General features: G+C 46.6%; 1 protein-coding gene and 1 non-coding gene across 5 annotated transcripts in view; both read right to left on the bottom strand.

Moving 5' to 3' along the window:
* Positions 1-1,060: 1,060 nt before the first annotated feature.
* Positions 1,061-1,175, bottom strand: MIR138-2 (microRNA mir-138-2). The gene has a single exon (NR_034878.1). It is a non-coding gene; the product is annotated as a microRNA mir-138-2 (primary transcript).
* Positions 1,176-10,982: 9,807 nt separating this feature from the next.
* NUP93 (nucleoporin 93) overlaps positions 10,983-23,211 on the bottom strand; it is a 97,371-nt gene continuing 85,142 nt past the window's right edge. For all 4 annotated transcript variants that reach the window (XM_029075791.2, XM_007671511.4, XM_039913497.1 and 1 more), the window contains 13 exons: positions 22,263-22,420; positions 20,744-20,909; positions 20,325-20,418; positions 19,277-19,468; positions 18,549-18,675; positions 18,347-18,419; positions 17,970-18,014; positions 16,802-16,918; positions 15,132-15,250; positions 13,995-14,112; positions 13,575-13,658; positions 12,749-12,877; positions 10,983-11,215 (listed from right to left, as the gene is read on the bottom strand). In XM_029075791.2, the coding sequence (XP_028931624.1) occupies positions 11,105-11,215; positions 12,749-12,877; positions 13,575-13,658; positions 13,995-14,112; positions 15,132-15,250; positions 16,802-16,918; positions 17,970-18,014; positions 18,347-18,419; positions 18,549-18,675; positions 19,277-19,468; positions 20,325-20,418; positions 20,744-20,909; positions 22,263-22,420 (1,533 nt within the window). In that variant the 3' untranslated portion in view covers positions 10,983-11,104. The remainder of the gene's footprint in view (positions 11,216-12,748; positions 12,878-13,574; positions 13,659-13,994; positions 14,113-15,131; positions 15,251-16,801; positions 16,919-17,969; positions 18,015-18,346; positions 18,420-18,548; positions 18,676-19,276; positions 19,469-20,324; positions 20,419-20,743; positions 20,910-22,262; positions 22,421-23,211) is intronic.

Below are 23,211 nucleotides of genomic sequence, written 5' to 3'. Positions count from 1 at the left end.
GCACGGGGGGGGGGTACAGGGGAAGCTCAACAGAAACCGGGAAGGAGCCCTCGGCCCTATACCGTGGCCACGATTGGCGACGGCCTCGATCTCAAGCCTCTGGAAGCGAGTCTGTGGATCCCACGGTCACCCATTCCCTTGCACCTAATTAGGTCACCGTGTCCCAAGGATCTCCCTTAAACGCTCTGCTAATCACTCAGCTCGGCAGTACTTTCTGTAAACGTCCTTATCCTCTATTTCCCCTACCGGTAAGTTTATCGTGTCTTCCCCTGCAGATTGTAAGCTCCCGCAGGCTGGAGTCATTCATGTCCACCAATGCTGCTGTATGGTAACTTTACAAGCACTTAGTACACTGCTCTGCAATAATCACAGTACCTGTTAAGCGTTTACTATGTGCCAAGCACTGTTCTAAGCGCTGAGCTGATCCGAGTTAATCAGGTCAGACACGGTCCCTGACCCACACGGGGCTCAAACTCTTATCCTCATTTTACAGATGAGGTAACAGGCCAAAGAAGTTGAGAGACTCGCCCGAGGTCACGGCAGAATGTAGCGGACCCAGGATTAGAACCCAGGTCCTCCTGACTCCCAGGCCTGCGCTTTATCCACTAAACCATGCTGCTTCTTACAGTAAGGCTCAATAAATACTACAGATTGATTCCGGCACTCCCTACTCCCCCGTAATCTCAGTTTATCCACTTATTCAATTCCCCCTTCCCTCCCGGCGCTAGATTCCACCCTGGGAAGCTGTGGGCCCCCTGGTCTGCCCTCAGACATGACGCACAGACGGCTCTTGCCTTCGGTCTCTGGTTGTTTATTAAAGATAGACGCCAGCAGAGACGCGCGGCTGGCAACGGATCCCCAGCGCGGCAGGCCCTGTATCCTCAATGTGGCTGGCTCCGTATCCACGGTGCGGTTGGCACCGTACCACGGCGTGCTGGCTCCGTAGCGTGATTGGCTCCGTATCCACGGTGAGGCCGGCTCCTCATCCCCGGTGCGGTTGGCTCCGTGTCGACGGCGTGGCCGGCCGGCTGCGGGCCCGGGGCAGCGCCGGGCTCGGTCTGAAGCGGAGTGGTATGATGCAACCCTGGTGTAGTGAAATAGCCGGGTATTAGGACTCGCTGCTCGTCGGCCTGATTCACAACACCAGCTGCAGCACCGATACCAGAGTGAGCGTCGTGGCTTCCGGGCTCCCGACCTCCTCCGGGCGCGAGGTTCCCATCCGTGGGTCGACGACGGCACCTTGCAGACAGGCAGAGATACAGAACAAGAAACCTCCGGCGGCTCCCGATACCCCGTCTCCTCGCCTGCTGGGAAGAAGGGGTCTGGGCTCCTCATGGGCTTGGGCCTGAGGGTGTGTGTGTGTGTAGAGGGACGATAGAGGAACAGGCATGAATGAGGTTGAGCCTGGAAGCTCCACGTGGGTAGGGAACGTGTTTACCAATTCCGTTGTACTCTCCCAGTTGCTTACCAGAGGGCTCGGCACACAGTAAGCGCTCAATGAATACCACCGACTGATGAACAGTGTGGCCCTGGGTTCTAATCCCAGCTCTGCCACGCGTCTGCCATGTGACCTTGGGCAAGTCGCTTCGTTTCTCTGTGCCTCAGTTCCCTCATCTGTAAACTGGGGATTCAATACCTCTTCCGCCTCCCCCCTAAACTACGAGCCTCACGTGGGTCGGGGACTGTGCTGAACTGATTATCTCCAGGCATATACTAAGAGCTTAACAAATACCACAATTATTCTTATTTCTGAGTATGGAAGGAGTAGCCATCTGGCCTGCCTTACAGGGAATGTGACGGGTACCCCTTTTCTAAGGAAAGCTGCCGGGCTTTCCGGCTTGGGCCTAAATTGAGGACCACTTCCCACCCGAGGACCTCCGGTCCCCAGGACCTTCTCGTAGCCCCTGCTGCGGGACAAGGGAGCTGGATGGACAGGAGGTTTCCCGCGCTCTAGGTGGGCAACCAACATCTTCCCTGCTTCCCATTCCCCAGTCCCTAAATGAGCCCCTTCTGCCCCCCATCCCAATCCTCTTTGTTGTTGAACCATCCCGTAGGGCTTCATTCTTTTTCCCAATAGTTCATTCATTCATTCGATCATATTTATTGAGCGCTTACTGCGTGCAAAGCACTGTAATTCAGGAAGCACAACCCCTGTGTGTGGCCTGTGTGGGCCAGTGCAGTTCTCCAATGAAAATCCTCTTTCTTTTGGCACATTTTCTCCCTCCCCCAGGTGCAGTAATTAAACACCGTCTCCTTCCTGGGGTCGGAGGTGCGACTGACCTAGGGCAGAAGCGACTGCTGAAATCCCATAGGTTCCATACCAACTGCCCTGTGCTCTTGTCTCGGTGGCTCCTGAACATGCTGAGCAGACAGAGGGGACAGACGCACCACCTTCTGGGCCCAGTCCTAAAGAGTTAGGGATGGGAGTTTAAGTCTGCGTCCTCTCCTCCTAGGAAAGAGAACTGGGAAGAGATTGATACAGCCAAGGTCATCAAAGCAAATTGCCTGGCAGGGACCGTATGAACTTTCTTGGTTTTTTTTTAAACGATATTTAGGATCATTTTTTAATGGTATTTTTCAAGTGCTTTCTATGTGTTAAACACCGTTCTAAAGTGCTGGAGTAGGTGTAAATCAATTAGGTTGGACACAGTCCCTGTCCTGTATGGGGTTCACAGTCTATGTAAGAGGGAGAGCAGGTGTCCCCATTTTAAAATTGAGCAAACAGAGGGACAGAGAAGTTAAGTGACTTGTCCAAGGTCACGCAGCAAGCACTTGGCAGAGCCGGTATTGGAACCCAGGTCCTTCTGACTCCCACGCCCGTACTCTCTCCATTTGAACACACTGCTTCTCCACTTTTTTTAAAGTAATTTTTAAATTGTATCTGTTAGGAACTTACTATGTGCCAGACTCTGTTTATCAGGTTAGACAGAGTCCATATCCCATATGGGATTCACAGTCTTAATCCCCATTTAACAAATGAGGTAACTGAGGCACAGAGAAGTTAAGTGACTTGCTATGTTAATTATTATATTATAGTTAAGTGTTTACTATGTGCTAAGCACTGTACTAGTGCCACATGGCACAGTCATTTAGACTGTGAGCCCGTTTTTGGGCAGATTGTCTCTATCTTGGACTCCATGTACCAAGTGCTTAGTACAGTGCTCTGCACACGGTAGGTGCTCAATAAATACAATTGAATGAATGAACATGGGACTCGCAGTGTAAATAGGAGGGAGAACAGGTATTGAATCCCCATTTCGCGGACTAAGGAACTGAGGCACAGAAGTAAAGTGATTTTCCCAAGGTCACCCAGCAGATGAGTGTCGGATCCAAGATTAGAACCCATGTCCTCCTACTCCCAGACCCATGCTCTTCTCACTAGACCACAATTTCTTACATTACAAAGTTAGGCGGCTGCTTGCGATACGCAGAGTTCAAACTTCCTTCCCGGGGGCTGGTTCTGGATTAGAAAGAGCATGGCTGAAAAACAAATGGGTGGGGGGAACTCTCTCTTCTGAGGTCTGGAGACAGGAAGAGGGCTAAGGAACTGTATGGGAGTCAGGCCAAGATTGGAGACAGAAAGGTTCACTTTGTTTGGTAACCTCCTTTGGGGCAAATTAGGGGCTTCCAAGATTTGCACTTGACCCAGTGCACAGGGAAATATGGGAGATTCTCCAGACCCACCAGCTTGGCGGTTCTACCCTGCCTCAGAAGGGATCCTTTAGGGTTTACCAAATGTCATCATGGAGTCCACCCAGGAACCTCAAATTCAAGGCAGCCACTCGAGCAGCGATGGGTTAAAGACATGAGGACGCAGCAGTTACACCCTGAGAAAATGCAGTTTTGCTGGCGTCAGGACTCCGACCTCAAAATCCAAAGAGCGAACATCTCGCATCTCACGGCTGGGCAGCTGCCAGTCACTTGTCATGATTCAGGGGGAAAAGGACTTGCCTTTCACTATTCTCCACAAATAACCACTGGAGGGTTTTTCTGCTGGAAGAGTCTGGCGTCGAGAACCACATGAACCGATTTGTTTTGGTTATCGTTCACTAGACAGCCAGGATACACGACGGCAGCCAGAATGAGCTAGCTTCGCTCCCGGCCCACTTCGTGATCTTGGATGTAGTGCGACTTGCCAAACACAATTATGCTTTTACCCGGGGAGGAGGGGTGGGGGTGCGGGCGCGTGGCGGGGGACGATCTTCCATCTTCCCACTTACACATTCTGCCAACTCGTCTTCTGCTGAAAGCGAGTTCTGTGGGGAAAGGAATTTCAATTTGTATATCGTTTAAGAGAAGCACAGAAGAACATCCTCCCGCTTACCTCACCTCCTCCCGCTCCCTCGGCTAGTCCTGAATCTAGGAGGAAAACGAGGACATCGGTCGGAAAGACTCCGAAAGGAGAAGGATGCTTAGCATGGCACTTGGGACATAGTAAGCGCTTAAATACCATCAATATCAATGTGGTCCGCTGTACAGAGGTACTCATCCCCATCAGAAACCACTTTGTCATCTGACACAAAAGGAGCTTCTCACGTAGTCCTTAACCCCATTCTGCCATTCCCGGTCCGATGTTCAAATGGGGTTAACTCTCAATTACCTCAATCCGCTGGGCTAATCGGCTACGGATGTTTTTCAGTCCTCACCAGCCGGGCCCCTCCTCGTTGGATCCTTTAGCTGCAGGACACAACGGCCTCTCCGGGCAACCCTTTCCCCAGATTGTGTCTCCCTCAGCTGTCCGGAAAGGCCCAAATCACCTCCCCCACCTTGGATCGTCTGCCCCTTTGCACTCACCGCGTTCACTTTCCCCTTTCGCCGACCGGGATAATCGAATGGGCCATGCGTATATGAACAGATGATCAGACGGGCAGGATGAGTTTGTAGTGCTCAGGATTACAGCTGAGCTGGGCTGGATGAATGGGCTTTAACCTGCCGACACCAACCGAAGATCGGCTACAGACTCGAGACTAGTCCCGGCCCACACATACCTGATCTCTAGAGATCCAAGGCGAGGGATGGACCGAACGGCTGAGGCGCCTCCATTTCACGCCAACATCTGCTTGCCTTTGAAAAGCTGCTTGTCGGTTCAAAATCCGTTAGTTATTCCTGGGGGCTTTTAACATGGGCGGGGGCTCCGCCAGGAATCCATTTCTGGACCCCTGAAATCATCAGTCTGCATTTATCTGCTTACCGTGGGCAGACCGCTGCACTAAGCACCCAGGGGAGTAATTCAATCTTCTCGTTCCAAAAAGAAGATTTCTGTAAGGAGTGCTTACGGCACCTACACTTCCCCTTCCGCCACCTGCCTGGGTCGGAGGGCCCCGGGGCGGTGTCCCGAAGGAGCTGTTATCCCCAGGGGCGGCCACGTGCCAACGCAGACCCTTTAAATGGCTACTAGTTGGGCAAGTAGGAGAAATGGGCTCCTGGGTTCCAGAGAACCTCTTCACCCACAGATCTCCTCTAGCAGAGGTGGTCTTCCTAGCAATGGGGAAAAGGTTTGCAGGCCGTTTCTCGAAGTGTTCTACCCGAGGGGAGGGAAATGGGGCCGATGGGCAACCCACCCTACACCAGACCCCGTTTACCAGAGTTGAGATCTTCCAGAGATGGGATCCAATGGGTCATTCGCTCACTCCATCTATTAATGCAGGTTTAATCGCGACTGAAACCTAAGCCCTGTCCTAGGCATAAGTAAGGCTCTTTAGGAACATCAGAAACAGCTCAGCTGGAGTTTCAGATCTCCAAGTTATGAGCGAAACCTATCTTTTCCAATCAAAATAAACGAATCCCAAAAGCGTGCCATCTCTGGGGGTACTCTTGGCTTTTGATTTTCTTTCTGGCCTCCCGCTGGACCATCAAGTGGGCAATCAATCTTTCTTACTCAGTGATCCAGGATTTGGGACCAGCTAAATGAAGAATGCTGGTCCTTACAGCTCTGAAGAACGGCTCACTCTGGGCTATCATACTTAGACAAAGACATCTGGATCTTTGCTTCATACATCTCGGTGGACTGGCAGGGTTAGGAGATTTTTCTGGCCCCTCTTCCAGGCCCTTACCCCTGGAGGAGAAAGCCAGGGTCCTTTGGCTCCTGAGGGTGGGATGGTGTGCTCGTCTGCTGCGCCAGTTCCACTGCTTGGCTGAGAAGGGAAAAATCCAGGCAAGGGCACAGGAGCCCTGGAGGCCGAGGGGCCGGTGAGGTCCAATCACATTTGAGGGGGCTTGAGAGGAGACCCCAAAGGGTTCGACTAAACTGCAGGCCAAATCTCATTTACAGAGCTGGGGAGATGCGGGTCTGGGAAAGGGGGTTTCTCAAAAGCCCGGCAGCTACTTTGGGATCAGGGACATGCAAATTACAAGATTTTAAAAGAAACAAGGAAAAGGAATGTCCAGAAGCACAGCTACAACTGTCAGCAAAACAATGCTGGAGATGAAAGAAAACGCAAAGGTGAAGAAATCCTCTCTGTGTTCCAAAAAAATGGTTTGGAATACTTGAAATCCTCATCTCCCCTTACAATTCTTACCCCAAGGTTCCTCAGTGCACTTATGCCATCTGAAATCCTTACTCAAAAATACGATAGAGGTAGGTATCAGCCATAAAATAATCCAGATTAGTGAGTCAGTCTGTGTGGAGGTTTGCTTTTTAGCACGTAAATGCCTAATTCCATCAGTGCCTCCTCTCCTATTCACGTGACTCCACATGGCCCTGAAGCTCCCGATGCTGACCGTTACAGGTGCTACGATCATTAATTGAGATGACCCGCTCTGGCTCAAAGGTCTCATTTCATTTCATTTGGTACCACGAGCCCAGTGACCTCTCAGGAGTGTCGGATGCTGTTCCTTAGCTCTCTGAGAATAAGAGCACAAATTCCACGTTCACTGGTGGGAGAAGACATCAGCAAAAGCAAAAAATGCTAGAGTCAGAAAGAATATAACATGCGAATGAACCAACCCTGCATATTCACTTGAGAAGCAGCATGGCCTAGTGGATAAAGCATGGGCCTGGAAGTCAGAAGGACCTGGGTTCTAATCCCACTCCCTCACTTGTCTGCGGTGTGACCCTGGGCAAGTCACTTCACTTTCTGTGCCTCATTTATTTCACCCGTAAAAGGGGATTAAGACTTGGAGGCCCATGTGGGACCGAAACTGTGTCCAATCTGATTAACTTGTACCTACCCCAACACTTAGTAGTGGGGGACACACAGTAAGTACTTACACAAATACCATAAGAAAATTCCCTTGACTCTGATTGTTTGGGCTTACGGAGGAATGAGGTGGCGTGGAAAATACAAAAAAGATTTACCAAAGAAAAACGGGGAGGAGAGGCTCGACACCCAATAATAATAATAATGTTGGTATTTGTTAAGCGCTTACTATGTGCCGAGCACTGTTCTAAGCGCTGGGGTAGACATAGGGGAATCAGGTTGTCCCACGTGGGGCTCACAGTCTTAATCCCCATTTTACAGATGAGGGAACTGAGGCACAGAGAAGTTAAGTGACTTGCCCACAGTCACACAGCCGACAAGTGGCAGAGCTGGGATTCGAACTCATGAGCCCTGACTCCAAAGCCCGTGCTCTTTCCACTGAGCCACGCTGCTTCTCTACTTGGGTGACGTGGAGAGCTTGTGACAGGCAGCCACTGCCTTGGGGGAGGACTGTTTCAGATAACCCATTCACAGATGATAAAGCTGATCTGAACCTCCGGAAATCACTAGAGCACCTACATTTTACTTAGCTTCTAGTGGGTGTCAGCTCCATCCATGTTTACCATTGACTTCCCCTCCTCCCCCTGCCAGTCCCCTTCTCCCTAAACTAGTAAGAAGTGGTGGATGGAATCTAAAATGTCCACCTGCCGGCAGCTAATGTTCCCAGCTCCCCAATTAACACAGGTTGCCCTGAAAAACAGATGCAAGACAGGAAAAGAAGATTTTATCACCTGAGGCAGTGTTGCCTTCGGAAAGAGCCTAAGTGGGTCTGGGAGTCAGGAGGCTCGAGAGTTAGTCCCAAGTCTGTTTCTGCCCTGCAGAGTAACCTTGGACAAGTCACTTAACCATTCTGTTACCTCTTCTGTAAAATGGGAATAAGAAACCTACCCTCCCATTCTCTGACCGAGCTCCAGCTGGGAGAAAGACTGCCTGATTTGATTATCTTGCATCTTCCCCAGTGCTAAGCATGTGGTAAGCACTTAATAAATGCTGTAATTATAACCGCTTTTAAGTTCACTGCCCAATACCCATTAGGTACTCCTATTATTACTTTTAAGACCAGGGCACGAAGGCAGCTGCTTATCTACATGGCTATAATACACCCTAGAGCCAGGTACAGTGGATATTAGGGGCCAAGTGCTGGGGAGGGGAAGATTTCAGAACTCTACAATCTCAATAAAAGCATGGTGTAGTGGAAAGCAGCACGGGGTAGTGGATAGAGCCCGGGCCTGGGAGTCAGAATTTCATGGGTTCTAATCCCGGCTCCGCCACTTGTCTGCTCTGTGGCTGAGGGCAAGTCACTTAACTTCCCTGTGCCTCAGATACCTCATCTGTAAAATGGGGATTAAGACTTTGAGCCCCATGTGGGGCGTGATCTGTGTCCATCCTGATCTGCTTGTATCCCTCTACCAGCGCTTAGTACAGTTCCTGGGACAGAGTACCTTAATAAATACCATAATTACTATTAATATAACCACTTTACTGTCCATGAGCTAAAAAAAAAGAGGGAAAGGAACGCTTTCGATCCCCATGAACTGGGAGTCTAATGTGGGACAGGGACTCTGTCTGACTTGATTATCTTGTTTCCAGTACACTGTAGGGTCCTTGTGGATAGGGTTTGTTTCTACCAACTCTTTTCAAGTGCTCTGCACGTAGTAAGCACTCAATAAATACCACTGATTTGAGTTTATCTACCCCAGTTCTCAGTACAGTGCTTGGCACCTAGTATTTAACAAATTCCACAATTATTACTTGATGACTTTGGCTGCTGCGATAGGTCACGGAGCAGCTGGTAGGGTGTTAGAGAGATCTGAATTGCCTTCTCTCAACTACCCACGTAATTGGCAAAGATGGGAGATCGTACATGAAATGAAACCCGGAGAACTCCAAACCTTAGCTACTATTCATAACTTCAATCTCCTGTCCAAACCAGAGTGACTAAACACACAGCAAAACATGTGGGCTCCTGCCTATGATTTGCCCAAGGTCACACAGCAGGCAAGTGGCAGAGCCAGGATTAGGATCCAGGAGAAGCAGTGTGATTTGAGGCCAGGGAGTCTGAGGACCTGGGTTCTAATCCTGGCTCTGCCACTTACCTGCTGTGCGACCCTGATCAAGTCTTTTCATTTCTCCAGACCTCAATTACCTCATATGTAAAATGGGGATGATGACTGTGAGCGTCATGTGGGACATGGGCTATGTCCAACCTGGTTAGCTTGTATCTACCCCAATGCTTAGTACAGTGCCTGGCAAATAGTAAGTGCTTAACAAAACAACAACAACAACAACAAAAAACAAAAAAAAAACCCACAACCCAACACCCAACAGAGTTGTCTGCTGGGTACTTAGCACTCTGATCTGCTGAGAAGCCCTAAAGCATCCTAAATCACCAGATTTGAACAAAATATCACTGAAGGAAAGGACTATCATGGCAATAGATGAACACCTCCAGACTATAAAAAGCTCATTATGGGCAGGAACAGTGTCTGCTAATCCTGTTGTATTGTACTCTCCTAAGCACTTAGCTCCAGTGCTCTGCACATAGTAAGCACTCAATAAATACCATTGATTGATTGATAGAGATCAGGAAAGGTTCATCCCTATCTCTTCCTCCTCTCTCTCCTAGTTCCAAAGCTAATTTTCTTTGGGTGGATCATGGGAGCCAACCCTATGAAAGGAACGTTAATCATTTTACAGCAATATGGACGACACTTCGGTTATTTTCTTCCCCGTAAATTGTTTTTAAGCAACCGAGACCTACCTCTTAATCCCTATTTCACCACCTGGAGAACTCCCAACTTTGCTGCAGCATTTGTTCGCTGACTTCCTATCTAAAGCTCTGTCTGTGAACCTGCACTCTTGTCACCTTGAGAAACACTTGTATAACCGAGTAGTCAGGCACAAGTGAAATAAGAGGCACGTCGCAAAATATGTGTCAGGTCCAGAGTTTTGGCACCTGAAAAGTCTCGGGCCTCTTAGCACTCTGTTCCCCTCAGAAACGACTCCGTTGGCTGGTCCAAGAGCCGCGGAGAAGGCAGTTAACAGGAGAGCCGTTAGGGAGAGATGAGGCCGGTACTAAGCAGCAGGAAGGTTTTTCCTTCTCGCCTTGGACCACGGACCCGTGAAAGTTGACTGGCAGGGTCTACGTGCAAGCTGAAAGGATACACGTAATGAAAAAAGCAAGATACCCACAGAGGATAACTAAAATAGGTGGGAGGCTTCGTCTTCACAAGCGTAAAACAAAAGTTGGGAACTTACCGCTCCTGATGTGGACAACATAGACTACCGTGTTTTCTCCTAAAAACCATTTCCTTAAATCCCCAGACGCATCCTAACTGGTAGCTGCACACTGGAAACCGAATGATGCTTAAACCTACTATGGGGTTTAACCTATTCTCTTACCATCGGTCATTTTTGGATGGAAAGGGGTTCAGCTCTGCTTAGTACAATTTCAAAAGAACATGCATGCATTTGAGAACTCTGGGTGTCTTTGTACGGCACATTTTACCATCGGACATGAAAGATTTAAACCTTAAAGGTCTTTTGGAAAAACGCAAATATTTTGCATCCTGTACCTCAATTCTCAGAACATTATGATTCCCCCCTCAAAAAAAAAAAAAAAAGCTCCCAAGAGGTTTCTCCTTTTAGCTCATTTTTTGGGTGAGTTTTACAACTTTATTGATATCCCCCAAAATATAAAGACTACTTCCTCTCAATGGTTTGGGCTCATAAGGGACTTCTATAAAACACAAATCAAAAATAGAAAATGACAAAACAAAAAGGTTTAAAAGAAATAGAAACCAAAGACATTTATTTTGACAAAAAATACATAAAAAAATGATAGTGACCCCCATCCCTGAAAGAACTTAAACCACAAGGGGATGCTAGCATGCTAACTGAAAGCTTCAATTCATAAGGACCTCCATTTGTACAAGTCTTGCATTTGTGTCTCCTGATGTCCTGTAAGGGATCATTCCAGCAAAGGTAATCAATGCCCGGGCTTGGCTTCGGAGTTGCTACGAGAAAAAATAAGTTTCCGGTTAACGTTTTCACACTAAGCTGTGCCTCTTGAAGAACAGAAGGGAAATGATGCTTCTCCCTGCGATAGGGAAATATATATATTTGTTTATATGTAGTATTGCTGTGAAAACCAAGAGAGAGACGCTTCACTCCCAGGTAGCAAGGAGAGACACCAGGGTTTGCCTCTGGAAGCTGCCCCATGTTATCTCCGCTCAACTCCCCACTCTTGCGACCCCACACCTTCGCATTTCAGCCACACGCATTCCACCCCTCTCCGGTGGGGAGGGAGGGACACATCACTGCCACCCCCTGCTTCCCTGCAGACCGCCCTCTTCGGAATGAGGCTCAAGTATAAAACAGATGTTTGGGAGAAGAGACCATTGATGCAAAACCCAGTTTATACAAGGGGGGAAAGAATCCTATTTCTGAACTTTTGTGTCAATACCACAACCAGAATCGGTAACTTCTGATGAGCTAATGTTTTGGACACTGGATCAGATTAGAGAAGCAGCGTGGCTCAGTGGAAAGAGCCCGGGCTTGGGAGTCAGAGGTCACGGGTTCGAATCCCAGCTCTGCCACCTGTCAGCTGTGTGACTGTGGGCAAGTCACTCAACTTCTCTGTGCCTCAGTTACCTCATCTGTAAAAATGGGGATTAAGACTGTGAGCCTCACGTGGGCCATCCTGATTACCCTGTATCTCCCCCAGCGATTAGAACAGTGCTCTGCACATAGTAAGCGCTTAACAAATACCAACATTATTATTATTATTATCAGAGGCACTCCTTCCTAAATAGACTTCTGGCTCCTTCACCAGAGCTCAGTGGGAAAGGAAAATGCCATCTGCAATGACAGGTGGACTCTAAACAAGATTATGTTAGATATGTTCAGGAGCTTTCAGAGACAATTAAAGGATATCTGAAGGTCAGATGTAATAGAAGTACTTAGAAGAAAGAGGCAAATGTTTTCACTAGCGATATGAAATATATCTGCCATTAAAAATCTGTTTTCTTTCAGAGCACCTCTCAAACCAGATGCCAAAACAATCCCAAGTTAAAACAAAGCAAAACACACAAGTGAAGTTCATGCTCTAAGGGAGGGCTGATATAATTAGGCCAGGGATGAAGTTGTTACTAAATGCACCCTCGTATATGACTGGTCCTCGCACTGGAAAGGACGGTTTGTTTTTTAAATCGATGAAGTCACTTTTTGGGTGGGCTGTGTTCAAATAGAAGCCCACTCCCAATCCTACAGTTTAAGGAAAGAAAGGTTTCCTTAGAGGCTTCTGAATAATCTGCTATTCCCTAAAAAAATCCGAGGATCTTTTGCCAAAAGTCAGACTAACTCAATAGCTCACTGCTTCCTCTTCGTAGCACTGATAAATTGTCATAGCTGCCATCCGTGAGGGACTTTAAGCAAAAGGCCTGAACGATCTGAGCAAATGGATTTGAAACGGCTACTGGAGACAAACCAAACCCTAGAAGTGGAAAGTAATTCCTGAGCACTGTGTCTACAGAGGAAGGAAACCTTACAGAGTCTCTGTCCTCCATGGCTCGCTGGCTTCTTGCTGCCGAGGATGGACTTGTCCCTTTCAGCCTCTTATACTGAGTGAACAAGATATTCATGGTTGCAAGGAGGACTTCTGACAAATTATGTCTGATCTATACAAACAGAAGAAAGGGGAAAAGCACAAAAGTCAGATGAAAATAATGCCTCGGAGGCTCCAAAATGAAAGTCTTATCTGGTAGCAGGTGAGGATACAAACATATCATCACTAAAAGAGCGTTACTCCAACATAAGGAACATCGCAAAGCCTTCCTCCCTGAAACCGAAATTGTGCTCTTATGCCCGGATTTGCAAATCAAAATCTGAGTGTTGAGAGCCATCCCCGAAACAGTACAGGAGGAGACCCGTTTCTTAGACGGACTTTCTCCCAAAATTTCTTTAGCCATTCCTAAGAAAGAATATATACTTATTTTCAAATTAAAAGGGAATACAACCTAGTATTTAGACTTTAGCATTACCAAGGCAAGGAGAGGCGCAGTGAGGCTAGCAATGCTCTCTCAGGATTCAGCCCTCATTTCCCCTTTCCCCCGCAAAATAAAAAATTCTAAAGTGAAGACCTATAGGAGGAGCCATCGCCAGTTGCATACTAAATAACTCTTTCACAGTTGGTAGAGACGTTTAAAGCGCTTAAGGAAAACACGTGTGTCGACAGTGAACCTGGACCTCATTGTCCATTGGGTCGATATTTTTTTAAGTGACAGCTTGGATTCTAATTTCTCATGCATGCTTGCTGAATTTTTTTAAAAAAATCTATTTTAAGAAGTCGGGGGTGTTGAAGGGAAGAGGTCTCACTTCATCACTGAAATTTCGAAAGGCAGCCACCCGTTCCTCCACACTCTCCTGATTCAGAGGTACCAGCTTCAGGCGATCAATTATCTGGGAAAAACAAAGAATAAGGCTGTAAGAACAGCCTTTCTAGCCAACTAAATTTTTTTCCCCACATTTCCCCCAAGGTAACTATTAAAAGATATAAGTTTTAGACGTGCAAAAGAAATGTCCTCGATTGTCTTCTCACCGAATATTTCGCTCTTTACTGCTTCGTTCAAGAGACTTCAAATTCTCTTTCTTTTAAGCCCCGTACTGCACTGTTCTTCATCAATTACCAAACACGATATTTGGTCATCTTTTGTTTTGGATAAAATTAGATCAAGGGCATTGGGTATTTCAAGGGCAGTGATTAACCTGTGCTTAATAGGTCCCCCTGCAACTTACATCAAATGCTCTGTCAATGTGACCACTATGATACTCGTCAAAAAACAGGATCAAGTCTAACAGAAGGTAGAATGTGGAGTCAATGAATTTTTTTGCACTTATTCCTTGAGCTCTGTACCTGAAAGATGAAAAAAGTTTACAATTTTAACCTGCCAAATGAGACCTCGTGAAGCAAATATGTCTGAAAATGGTCTCCAATAGGATTTAAACAGCCAAAAAAACTGCCTACGCCTCAGGGAACCAGCATAGGATCGATCCTTTTAACAGGATCACAGGTTAGTTGATCCAGTTGATCTGACCTTCAACGTGTCTTTCGGTATTTTGCTGGAGAGAAATTTGCTGGACACAAAACTCTTTTGTTATCGATGCATTAAACTGATGACAACGGTCTCGCGCCCATGCAGTCTACTGCCAAGTTGCAACATCTCTGAATTCACTCTTTCCTCTCCACCAAGCCACTTCCACCACCCTGCAAGGAGCTCAGGTCAGAGTGTGGCCAGAGGATTCTATCTCCCTCCTTGCTGGCCTCCCTGTCTCTGCCCTCTCCATCCTATATACTCCCTGCTGTTGCCCGGATCGTTTTCTTCAAGCACTGCTCGGGCCAAATATCCCCACTCCTCAAGACCCTCCACTGGCTGCCTGGGACCCTCTACATCAAACACAAACTCCCCATAGTTGGTTTCAAGGTTCTCTTACCGATTTGCCCTGTCTTGCCTTTCTGCTCTCTTCAAGTGCAATTCCCCAACTTCCTTTCTTTGTTCCCCACAAGAGAACCTTTTAACTACACCTCGCTCTCGCTGTTCTCTCAGCTTGGCACTCCCTCCCGCCCCAAATCTGAAAGAGCGCAACTCTCCCTACTTTCAAAGCCCTTCTAAAAGTTCCAACTTCTCCAGTAAGTTTAAAGAACTTTAAAACTCTTGCAGTTTTAGCTCTTCACTCTTCCTCATCCCCATTGGAGCCAAGATTTAAAAATTGCACAGAGGCACAGCTGTTTCAGAAACCCCCACTTTCCATCCAGTTAAATTCTTGTGACGGACCCGCCTGTACTGGGTCACGGGCTCCAAGACTCAGCACTGGACCGGTCCGGTCTTCTCAGCCACCGCTTGATCTCGGGAGATTCCAACCCTCCAATCTTACCGTTCCGCAATGGAAAGTGCCATGTTCTTCAGCCTCTCTTTGTTCGACTGAGGAGCGCTGATCTGAGGAACCACGGGGCTAAGCAATCTGTTCATCAGCTCTAACACCTTGTCTGCATTCTGTTAAATACATTTACGTTAAAAGAATAACGTCGCAGCACCAAAAAGCCAAGCTAAAGATCGGGATTGTTTCCCCCCCACGAACAAAGGAGAAGCAGCATGGCCTAGAGGACAGAGCATGAGCCTGGGAGTCACGAGGACCTGGGTTCTCATCTCGACTCTGCCACAGTCTGGTGGGTGACTGTGGGCGAGTCGCTTCACTTCTCTGTTACTCATTTCCCTCAACTGTAAAATGAGGATTAAGATTGTCAGTCTCATGTAGGACATGGACTGTGTCCAACTTGCTCAGCTTGTATCTACCCCGAACTTGCTACAGGCCCTGTCACATAGCAAGTGCATAACAAATACTATAAAAAAGGCCTTTCACAAGGCAACTGATCCATCACATATGCTCTTTTTATCCTTCATTTAACATATCAACATGAAAATGAAACTTAGCCTTCATTCCAATTAGGAAATCCGCCTCCTCCAGCAAGACTTCCTCAATTACATTCGTAGCGTCTTGAGTCACATTATCCCACCAGCTATCTCTAGCTCGCATGTACTCATTTAAAGCCCTTCTAGGCACTTTTGGATAATGTTTATCCAGTTGGATATTCAATTGCTGATTTTGATTACCTTGCTTGTAGACGTCTGCCTTCCCCGCACGGCTCTCGTAGACAGGGAATGTGGCACGTGCACGTCCCAAGTGCATCGCACCAACAAGGCATTCAGTCAATGCTATTACTTCTGGCATATAAAAACTTGCAGTCTTTTACTTCCTTCACTAAAAACTTCACAGTAACAAGACAAAAATGAAGTAGTCGAAGATTTTCTCAGTTATCTAGCTGATGCTGAATGTGAGATAAGGGGCAGTGTTCTATTCCCATGATCTCATGGAATAGGTGAGAAATGTTAACTTGTTCATTATTATATTATAGTAGTAATAACAGTAATAGTAGGGTATTTGTTCAGTGCTTACACTGTGCCAATCACTGTACTAAGTGCTGGGGCCAAAACAAGATAATCAGGTAGGACACAGTCCCCGTCCCTCATGTGGCTGACAACCTAAGTAGGAAGGAGAATGGATATATAATCCCCATTTTACAGATGAGGAAACTAAGACACAGCAAAATTAATAACCTGTCCAGGGTCGCATGCAGGCAAGTGGCAGAGCCAGGATTAAAACCCAGATCCTCTGACTCCCAGGTCTGTGCTCTTTCCACTAGGTCACGCTCCTTCTTTTTTGCCAAAGAAGGAGCGTGGCCTAGTGGAAAGAGTTTGCCAAACTCTTGCAGTTAGTCGCACAGAGAACCTATTTTCAATATGGAGCTCTGTTGGCGGGAAACACTTTATGGATGGAAACAACTCTGTAAAACGGAAATTTCACAGATTGGGGTCATTAACTAAGTACTACAAGAAAACATCTTAGTATGGAGAAAGTACTTACACTGTTGTAGGGGGAACGAACCCGGAAAAAACCAAAATGACAGCCGAGTCAAAGTGTTTGGGCATTTTATGCCGAAAGAGCTACAGACCTATCGGGTACAAAGCACGGACTGAAGGTTTTACCTTGGCGAGGTCGTAAAGCTTTGCAGCTTCTTCAAACAATCCTTTATTTTCTGCCACAGACGCTACTTTGTTGATGATTGGCTTCGTGTCGCTAGTAAACTTGTCTATGACACCAGGCTGATGGAGCAATGGGAAGTATGCATGTTACTGTCATTTTAAACACAGCGAAACATCTCTCTTACCAGAGAAGACATTACTTCTCCTCTACTCCTGCGGCCTAGACTATAAAAGCATCTCGCCCAAAATGCTCCGAGCTTGGCAATGTGGTGGGGCTTGTGTTTGAGTAAAGTCCCAGGTGCAGGGCAAACGGTGCCACTTCACCTACCAGTTTGAGCCATTTTTTCCAACACTGAGGCATGTGGGATCCAAACAGGTGAAAGGTCTCTAATTCCCTAACGACATTCTCAAACATTTTGTGGATACAGGTTATGGCAGAAACGAATGTCCAAAGCAAGGCCTGTGTACTGACCCTATAATGGAGCTGCAGGAGATCTAGCTCTCAGAAATCAGAAAATTGAAAAAAATGACGTCTTAAAGGTTTTCCTTTTGTTTTTGGCAAATGGAAAACACCAAGGAATTTTCTTCCCCAAATCATCGTCATCGTTAAATTGCAACCAAAAAAACAAGAGGTGGTAAAGACCCTAGGAGCAATAGAGACTTGCTTCTCATGAGACTGGCAGGTTTAGAAACCCCATTAATTCTAACTGCAAGAACCAGTATAAATTTCTCCTTCTTCTGAAACCTCCCATTAGCGGATGTAATCCTTCCCCATTCTCCAGCTCAATTTTACATTTATGAGGTCAATGGATATATGTCACTCTGAACCTATTCCATCAGTGCTCCTACAGGGATGAGAATAATGGGAAAAAAGTTTTCTATATTCCCAAAGTGACATACATGAAAAGATTCTTACAGTACCTCAGAATAACAGAAATGACCTGCTTTATTCCCAACAAACTTAAATGTACGCATTAGCATGGGAGTTAGAAATGAAATTCCTCCCTTTAACCCTGTCACTTTTTGCTCTACTTCGCTTCCACCCTCTTCTTCCTGTTTTGGAGACACCACTTTTTTAAACACAGTGAACTGCATTCTTGCAGCAACAGACTACTCGCAACTGGAAACTGATGAAACACTAAGTATACCTATTAAACATCAAGTAACTCACCTTTCGGCTGCCATCGTTCTCCAATTTCCCAAGAATCATATCAAACTACAGAAAGACCAAAAAAAAAAGTATTGGCATCCCAAATTTCACACTTTTAAGAACAGTACTGCACCTCTGGAGGAAGGGGAAAGAGGAGAGGGAAAAGAGAATGGGGGAAAAAAGCTCCAGTCACATGAGAAAAGTACAGTTGAGCTTGGCCATTACTTTTATTATTAAAGAAAGTTAAGGAGGATCACCTGCATGGAAACACATAGGCAGCACACATTCAAGTGACCTCACAGTTGCACAGGGGTAAATGCACCAGAACTGGTTAATGGACACAAAACATCTGCCGATTACGTACGCGTGGGAATGAAGAGAAAAGGAACCCAACATACCTCTCGGCTCTCAATCACGAGTTCACTGACACAGCGCAAAAACATGTTCTCTCCTTGACTGTCCTTCTCATCCCTGCAACAGATCGAAGAGAAGAATCCCATTTGATGTCTGCTGTGGATCCAAGATTGCCCAAGTCCACTGCAGATCGCCGAACTGTGCAGCCTAAAAACCCTACAAAATTTGCTCGATGGCAACTCTTACCTGAGAAAGTAAAAATACTGGAGTGCTTCCCTCGGGTCTGTTGATTCAAATTTCCGGGTGTAAAGCATCAAAAGACGAACAAAGTTGAGACGCCTTATGCAAGGAGGGTCCCCAGCTTCATGACTCACTGAAACATGAGAAAGGAGGAGATCTACAGCTTTAGATCTGTGCAAGCGGGCCTTAAGGGTTCAGGGGACTAAGTACAGAATAGACAGCCAGACTTGGGGCCCTTCTACTACCAGCTCTGGCCTGCCTCGCCGTGAGTTCTTCAGTCAAGGCAGCTAATGTGCGCAATAATCGACAAAGCGATCACATTTATTGAGCGCTTACTGTGTGCAGAGTACTGTAATAAACACTTGGGAGAAGACAATTCAACAGAGTCGGTAGACATGTTTCCTGCCCACAACGAGCTTGAAGTCTAGAGAAACGGGGGTTAATAAGGTCTGCGATCGGAGGGCCCGAATAAATAATAAAGTTCCAGTGAAATTCCTGGGACAACTAATCGCCTGAAACCTCTCCACACGTAAAAACCATTTTGATAAAAAGCAGGGATCCGTTCGGACAACAGAAACACTTCAGCTATTCGGACTTACTGCCGGGAACGGTTTATAATAATTAGGTTGTGAGCGCACAGTAAATACAACTGATTGACTGACTGAGGGATTGATAGAAGCCCGTACCTACTGGAACGCTGAATACATGCCCGTGCTGGGGCACGCAATACTTACGGAGCTGTGCACTCTGCCCAGACGACTTCAGCAGAAGCTTTAGCTCAAACAGGACCAATGCGACGTGAACGGCGTGACAGCGGAGGCGCTCCATTCGGAAGAGGAACGCAATGGCCGCTTCAAACTGGGCAGTCAGGAACAGCACTTGGAAATACAGAAAAGGCTGCTGGTTCACTGCAAAGTGTGATTCCCCTGAAAGGCGGAAAAGAAAGCATGCACATGAAGGAGAGATTCCTTATTTGGAAGTGGTGACACTAAAACAGATTATCTCTTACTCAGATCATTTCATATAGTCAGTATGAGTTACCAGTAACTGCATTAGGGCAGTGTTCTGGCCCAGAGCGTTACAGGACAACTTCTTTAAAACCCGGAGCCATTCACACGGAGTGGCCACGTTCAAAGTGAGTCTGGTAGAACTACAACACTTCCCTCTATCCCATAAAAGGATTAGTGGTTCGGGAAACCGCTAGACAATAATACATGTATCCCCACAGCAGTTACCCGAGGTTGCCTCCTATTCCAAACGAAAGCCAATGCGGCTCATCATGGTCTCATCTTCCAAATGCTGACGGGAAAAAGCCGCTAGAGTCTCAGAAAAAAACTCCAATCTACTCAAATACTCCCTTTTACAGTTTTAGTAGCAGTGATCTGCAAAGAATCCCGAGAGTCCTTTTCCTGCTACGCTGGACCCGACTCCCTGGTCAGATCTCTCAGCCACCGCCACGGTACATTTGTTTGACGGCAGTCACACCCCTTTCCTTTCTTTAACCCATCAAACGATTCAGGAGAGCAAAAGAGGGACTATGGTGTGTCATATAAATATCCCAAATGGGCCTCCTGATCTGGACAAAAATATGGAGAGAAAGGTAATTTCATTGAGCTCTGTGAAATCTGAAGTCTCCTGCCAAGGAATCCCTAAGGGCTCTTGAGCAAGGTTACTAGGTCTGAAGCAAAGAGCTTTTTCTGATCCCCAAATTCTTACAGAAAGTCACAGAGGACTGAAGGAAAATGCCCAAAAAGCAGATGGGTGTTTTCAGAGGTTTCTCACCATAGTCTTCCAGAAGCTGTTTCTGGAACTGGGACAAGGTCAATCTGTCTTGTGGGGAGCTGGTGCCATCATCTTCAAAACACACTTGGTTCAACTAAACCCTCAAAAGAAACAACACATTAGGATGGGATTTTCCTCAGGTGGGGCCCACAAGTGACGACAGCCACTCTACAGAATTGACCGCTGGCTCGCTGGTCCTCGGCTGTCGTGAGTCACACGCTTTTAGCAGACCAGGAGACAGAAACCCTAATGGAGGCGGAATCCTACCATTTGCCCACTTCACGGCAACTGCCCGCAAGCCAAATAAATGACCGGAGTGAAACGTTTGGCCAGGAAAGAGGCAAGAAACTGTAGCCACCCCCGACCGGGGTCCCGAGTGCCCCCACAAAAACAAATCAGTGACTGAAAATCGGGCCTGCCTTTAACCAGAGGTAGTCTTCTGTTTTATCGGCCACTTCACTCTGATTATCGGCGATGTCACATCTGCCAATAATACAATAAACTGCTCTCTTGTACGGGTCAGTGTTGTTCCTCAGGGCTCGACGGTAATGGAGACGCAGTTTGTTCTCAGTGGCAGGAGACAATCTAAAGATGACACACAGAGGATTAGGAAGCCAACCGAAATTCACTTTGCAGTTGTCAAAAATATCTGCGAGGAACTAATCCCTCTCAAGCATCACTGTTCAACTTCGAACACCCAAAACGAGAGGATTTATAAGTCTTCTGAATCTTAAACAACAGTCCCTGCCCCTCAAAATCTCCCAAACACCAAAGTTAAGCTCACCAAAATTAGCAGAAATTAAAAACATACAGGCAAACATTTTGATTTACAATACTATTTCACGTATGAACATTCTTGATTATATTTCCTGTCTAAATACTATCATGCATCCAGTTTAGATTGGGGTAACCACAGTGGAAATACAGGCAATCCTCAATTTACGACGTTTCAAGCTAAGATGAATGGTGCTTGGAATGCTTCTAATTTTACACTCTGTTTCGGGTTCACTCGCATCTAGACTGTGAGCTCGTTATGGGCAGGGAACATGTCTTCCAACTCCAGTGTACTGTGCTCTCCCAAGCGCCCAGCGTATTGCTTGGCACGCAGCGCTCAATATATATCACTGCTTGCTTGATTAATCAGTTGTGACTCTTCAACACTAGCCTCCTTTATAAAAGTAGTTCCTAGGGTGCAGGTGCAGACAAAGCCCTGGAGAGATACGGAAAACTATTTTAAAAGATGCAAACGGTGTGGGGTGAGAAGAGAAATTTTAAAGATGGTGGGGGGTTGGGGAGTGTGCAAGTGAAGCAGGAAAAGCCGAGGGGTGGGGAGGGACTTTAAGGTGGGAGTGGGGGAAGTTTTTCTATGAAGAATGGACAAGTTGGCTTTATTTCTATGAAGCAAAAATCGGTCCCCCTATCTTGGAACCTCTCTGACTCAAGATAAATGGATCAGCAAAGCTCTAACACTCATCTATAATCGACTGAGTTAACAATTCTGGGTAATTTAGTTAAAATGGATCTGACCTGGGCTGAGGAACTAATCTCCTATCTATAACTTGGTTCTATAAAAATGCACTTTTCAGAAACCAATTGGGTTGTAAATCCAAAGACTGCCGGTAAAAATTACAATTCTCTTATCTACTCCCTTAGTTGAACCAAGTGGATTGAGGAATTACTGAATAGAGAAGTCATACAATACCCAACTTCTGAATTTGTGATTGTTAGAAATATAGGACACATTTTGTGTGTGTAAGGAAGGCCTGAGAGGCAGACAAAATACATATGCAAACACTTTCAAGTTTCAATACTGGATTCACGACAGACTTTATCAAAGTCCTTCACAAACAAAAGTAGATATATTAGGTATCATTCAACTTGCTGCAGATAGTTTTGCTTGTCATTTCCCCCCCAACACCATAATCTAGCCCAAAATACCTTCTATCCTTGTTATGCATATATTCTTGAAACCAGCTTCTAAACTCTCCCAGTTGGTGCTGGGCCCGATTTACAACCTGGGAAGCCGCGAGTAAGTCCCCGCAACGCATACAGTAATAAATCAACGGCCAAACGGGATGTCCTTCCACCTCTCCATCCTAGAAAAGTTTGAAAAAGATCGTCATATGACGAAAGAAAAGAGTCCATTCCTGTAGACACTCCTTATTTGAATAGTGACCAGGCATACTATCTGTTAGCTAAGACCCCAAGCGATTTCCCCCCAGTTGCCTAACGATGCCGATGGTCTCCGGGGAGCGGCCTAGAGCAGCTCTAAATTACCTCCGACAGCAAGCAACACCCATTACATGAAGAGGGCTGAGTTTTTGGCCTGGGGCCCCCAACTCCCCCCGCAGATTCTCGATCCCTGTGGCATAAGACTCTAGGGGCAAGAGCACCTTTATCCGCACTGCACGTGAGCACTGCCCAGAGGGGGGGACAAAGTTAGCTAGTTCCTTCTCCACCCACACCATTCATTCATTCACTCATTTGATTGCATTCAGTGAGTGTTTACTACTACTACTACTAATGATGGTATTTGTTAAGCTCTTACTATACGCCGGCACTCTAAGTGCTGGGGTAGATACGGGGTAATCAGGTTATTCCACGTGGGGCTCACAGTCTTGATCCCCATTTTACAGATGCGGTAACTGAAGCACAAAGAAGTTAAGCGACTTGCCCAAAATCACAAAGCTGATCAGCGGAGCCGGGATTAGAACCCACAACCTCTGACTCCCAAGCCCGTGCTCTTTCCACTAAGCCATGCTTGCTTACTGTGTGCAGAGCACAGTACAAAGTGCTTGGGAGAGTTTGACAACAAACAGACACATTCCCTGCCCACAACCATCCACTGGGCAAGCTGAGTTTACGGTTTTGGGTTATACATACTTGG

The sequence above is a fragment of the Ornithorhynchus anatinus genome, chromosome 11, assembly GCF_004115215.2.
Source record: "Ornithorhynchus anatinus isolate Pmale09 chromosome 11, mOrnAna1.pri.v4, whole genome shotgun sequence".
NCBI lineage: Eukaryota > Metazoa > Chordata > Mammalia > Monotremata > Ornithorhynchidae > Ornithorhynchus > Ornithorhynchus anatinus.
The sequence above is the reverse complement of the archived record's forward strand: the minus strand, read 5'-3'. Positions and strand labels throughout refer to the sequence as shown.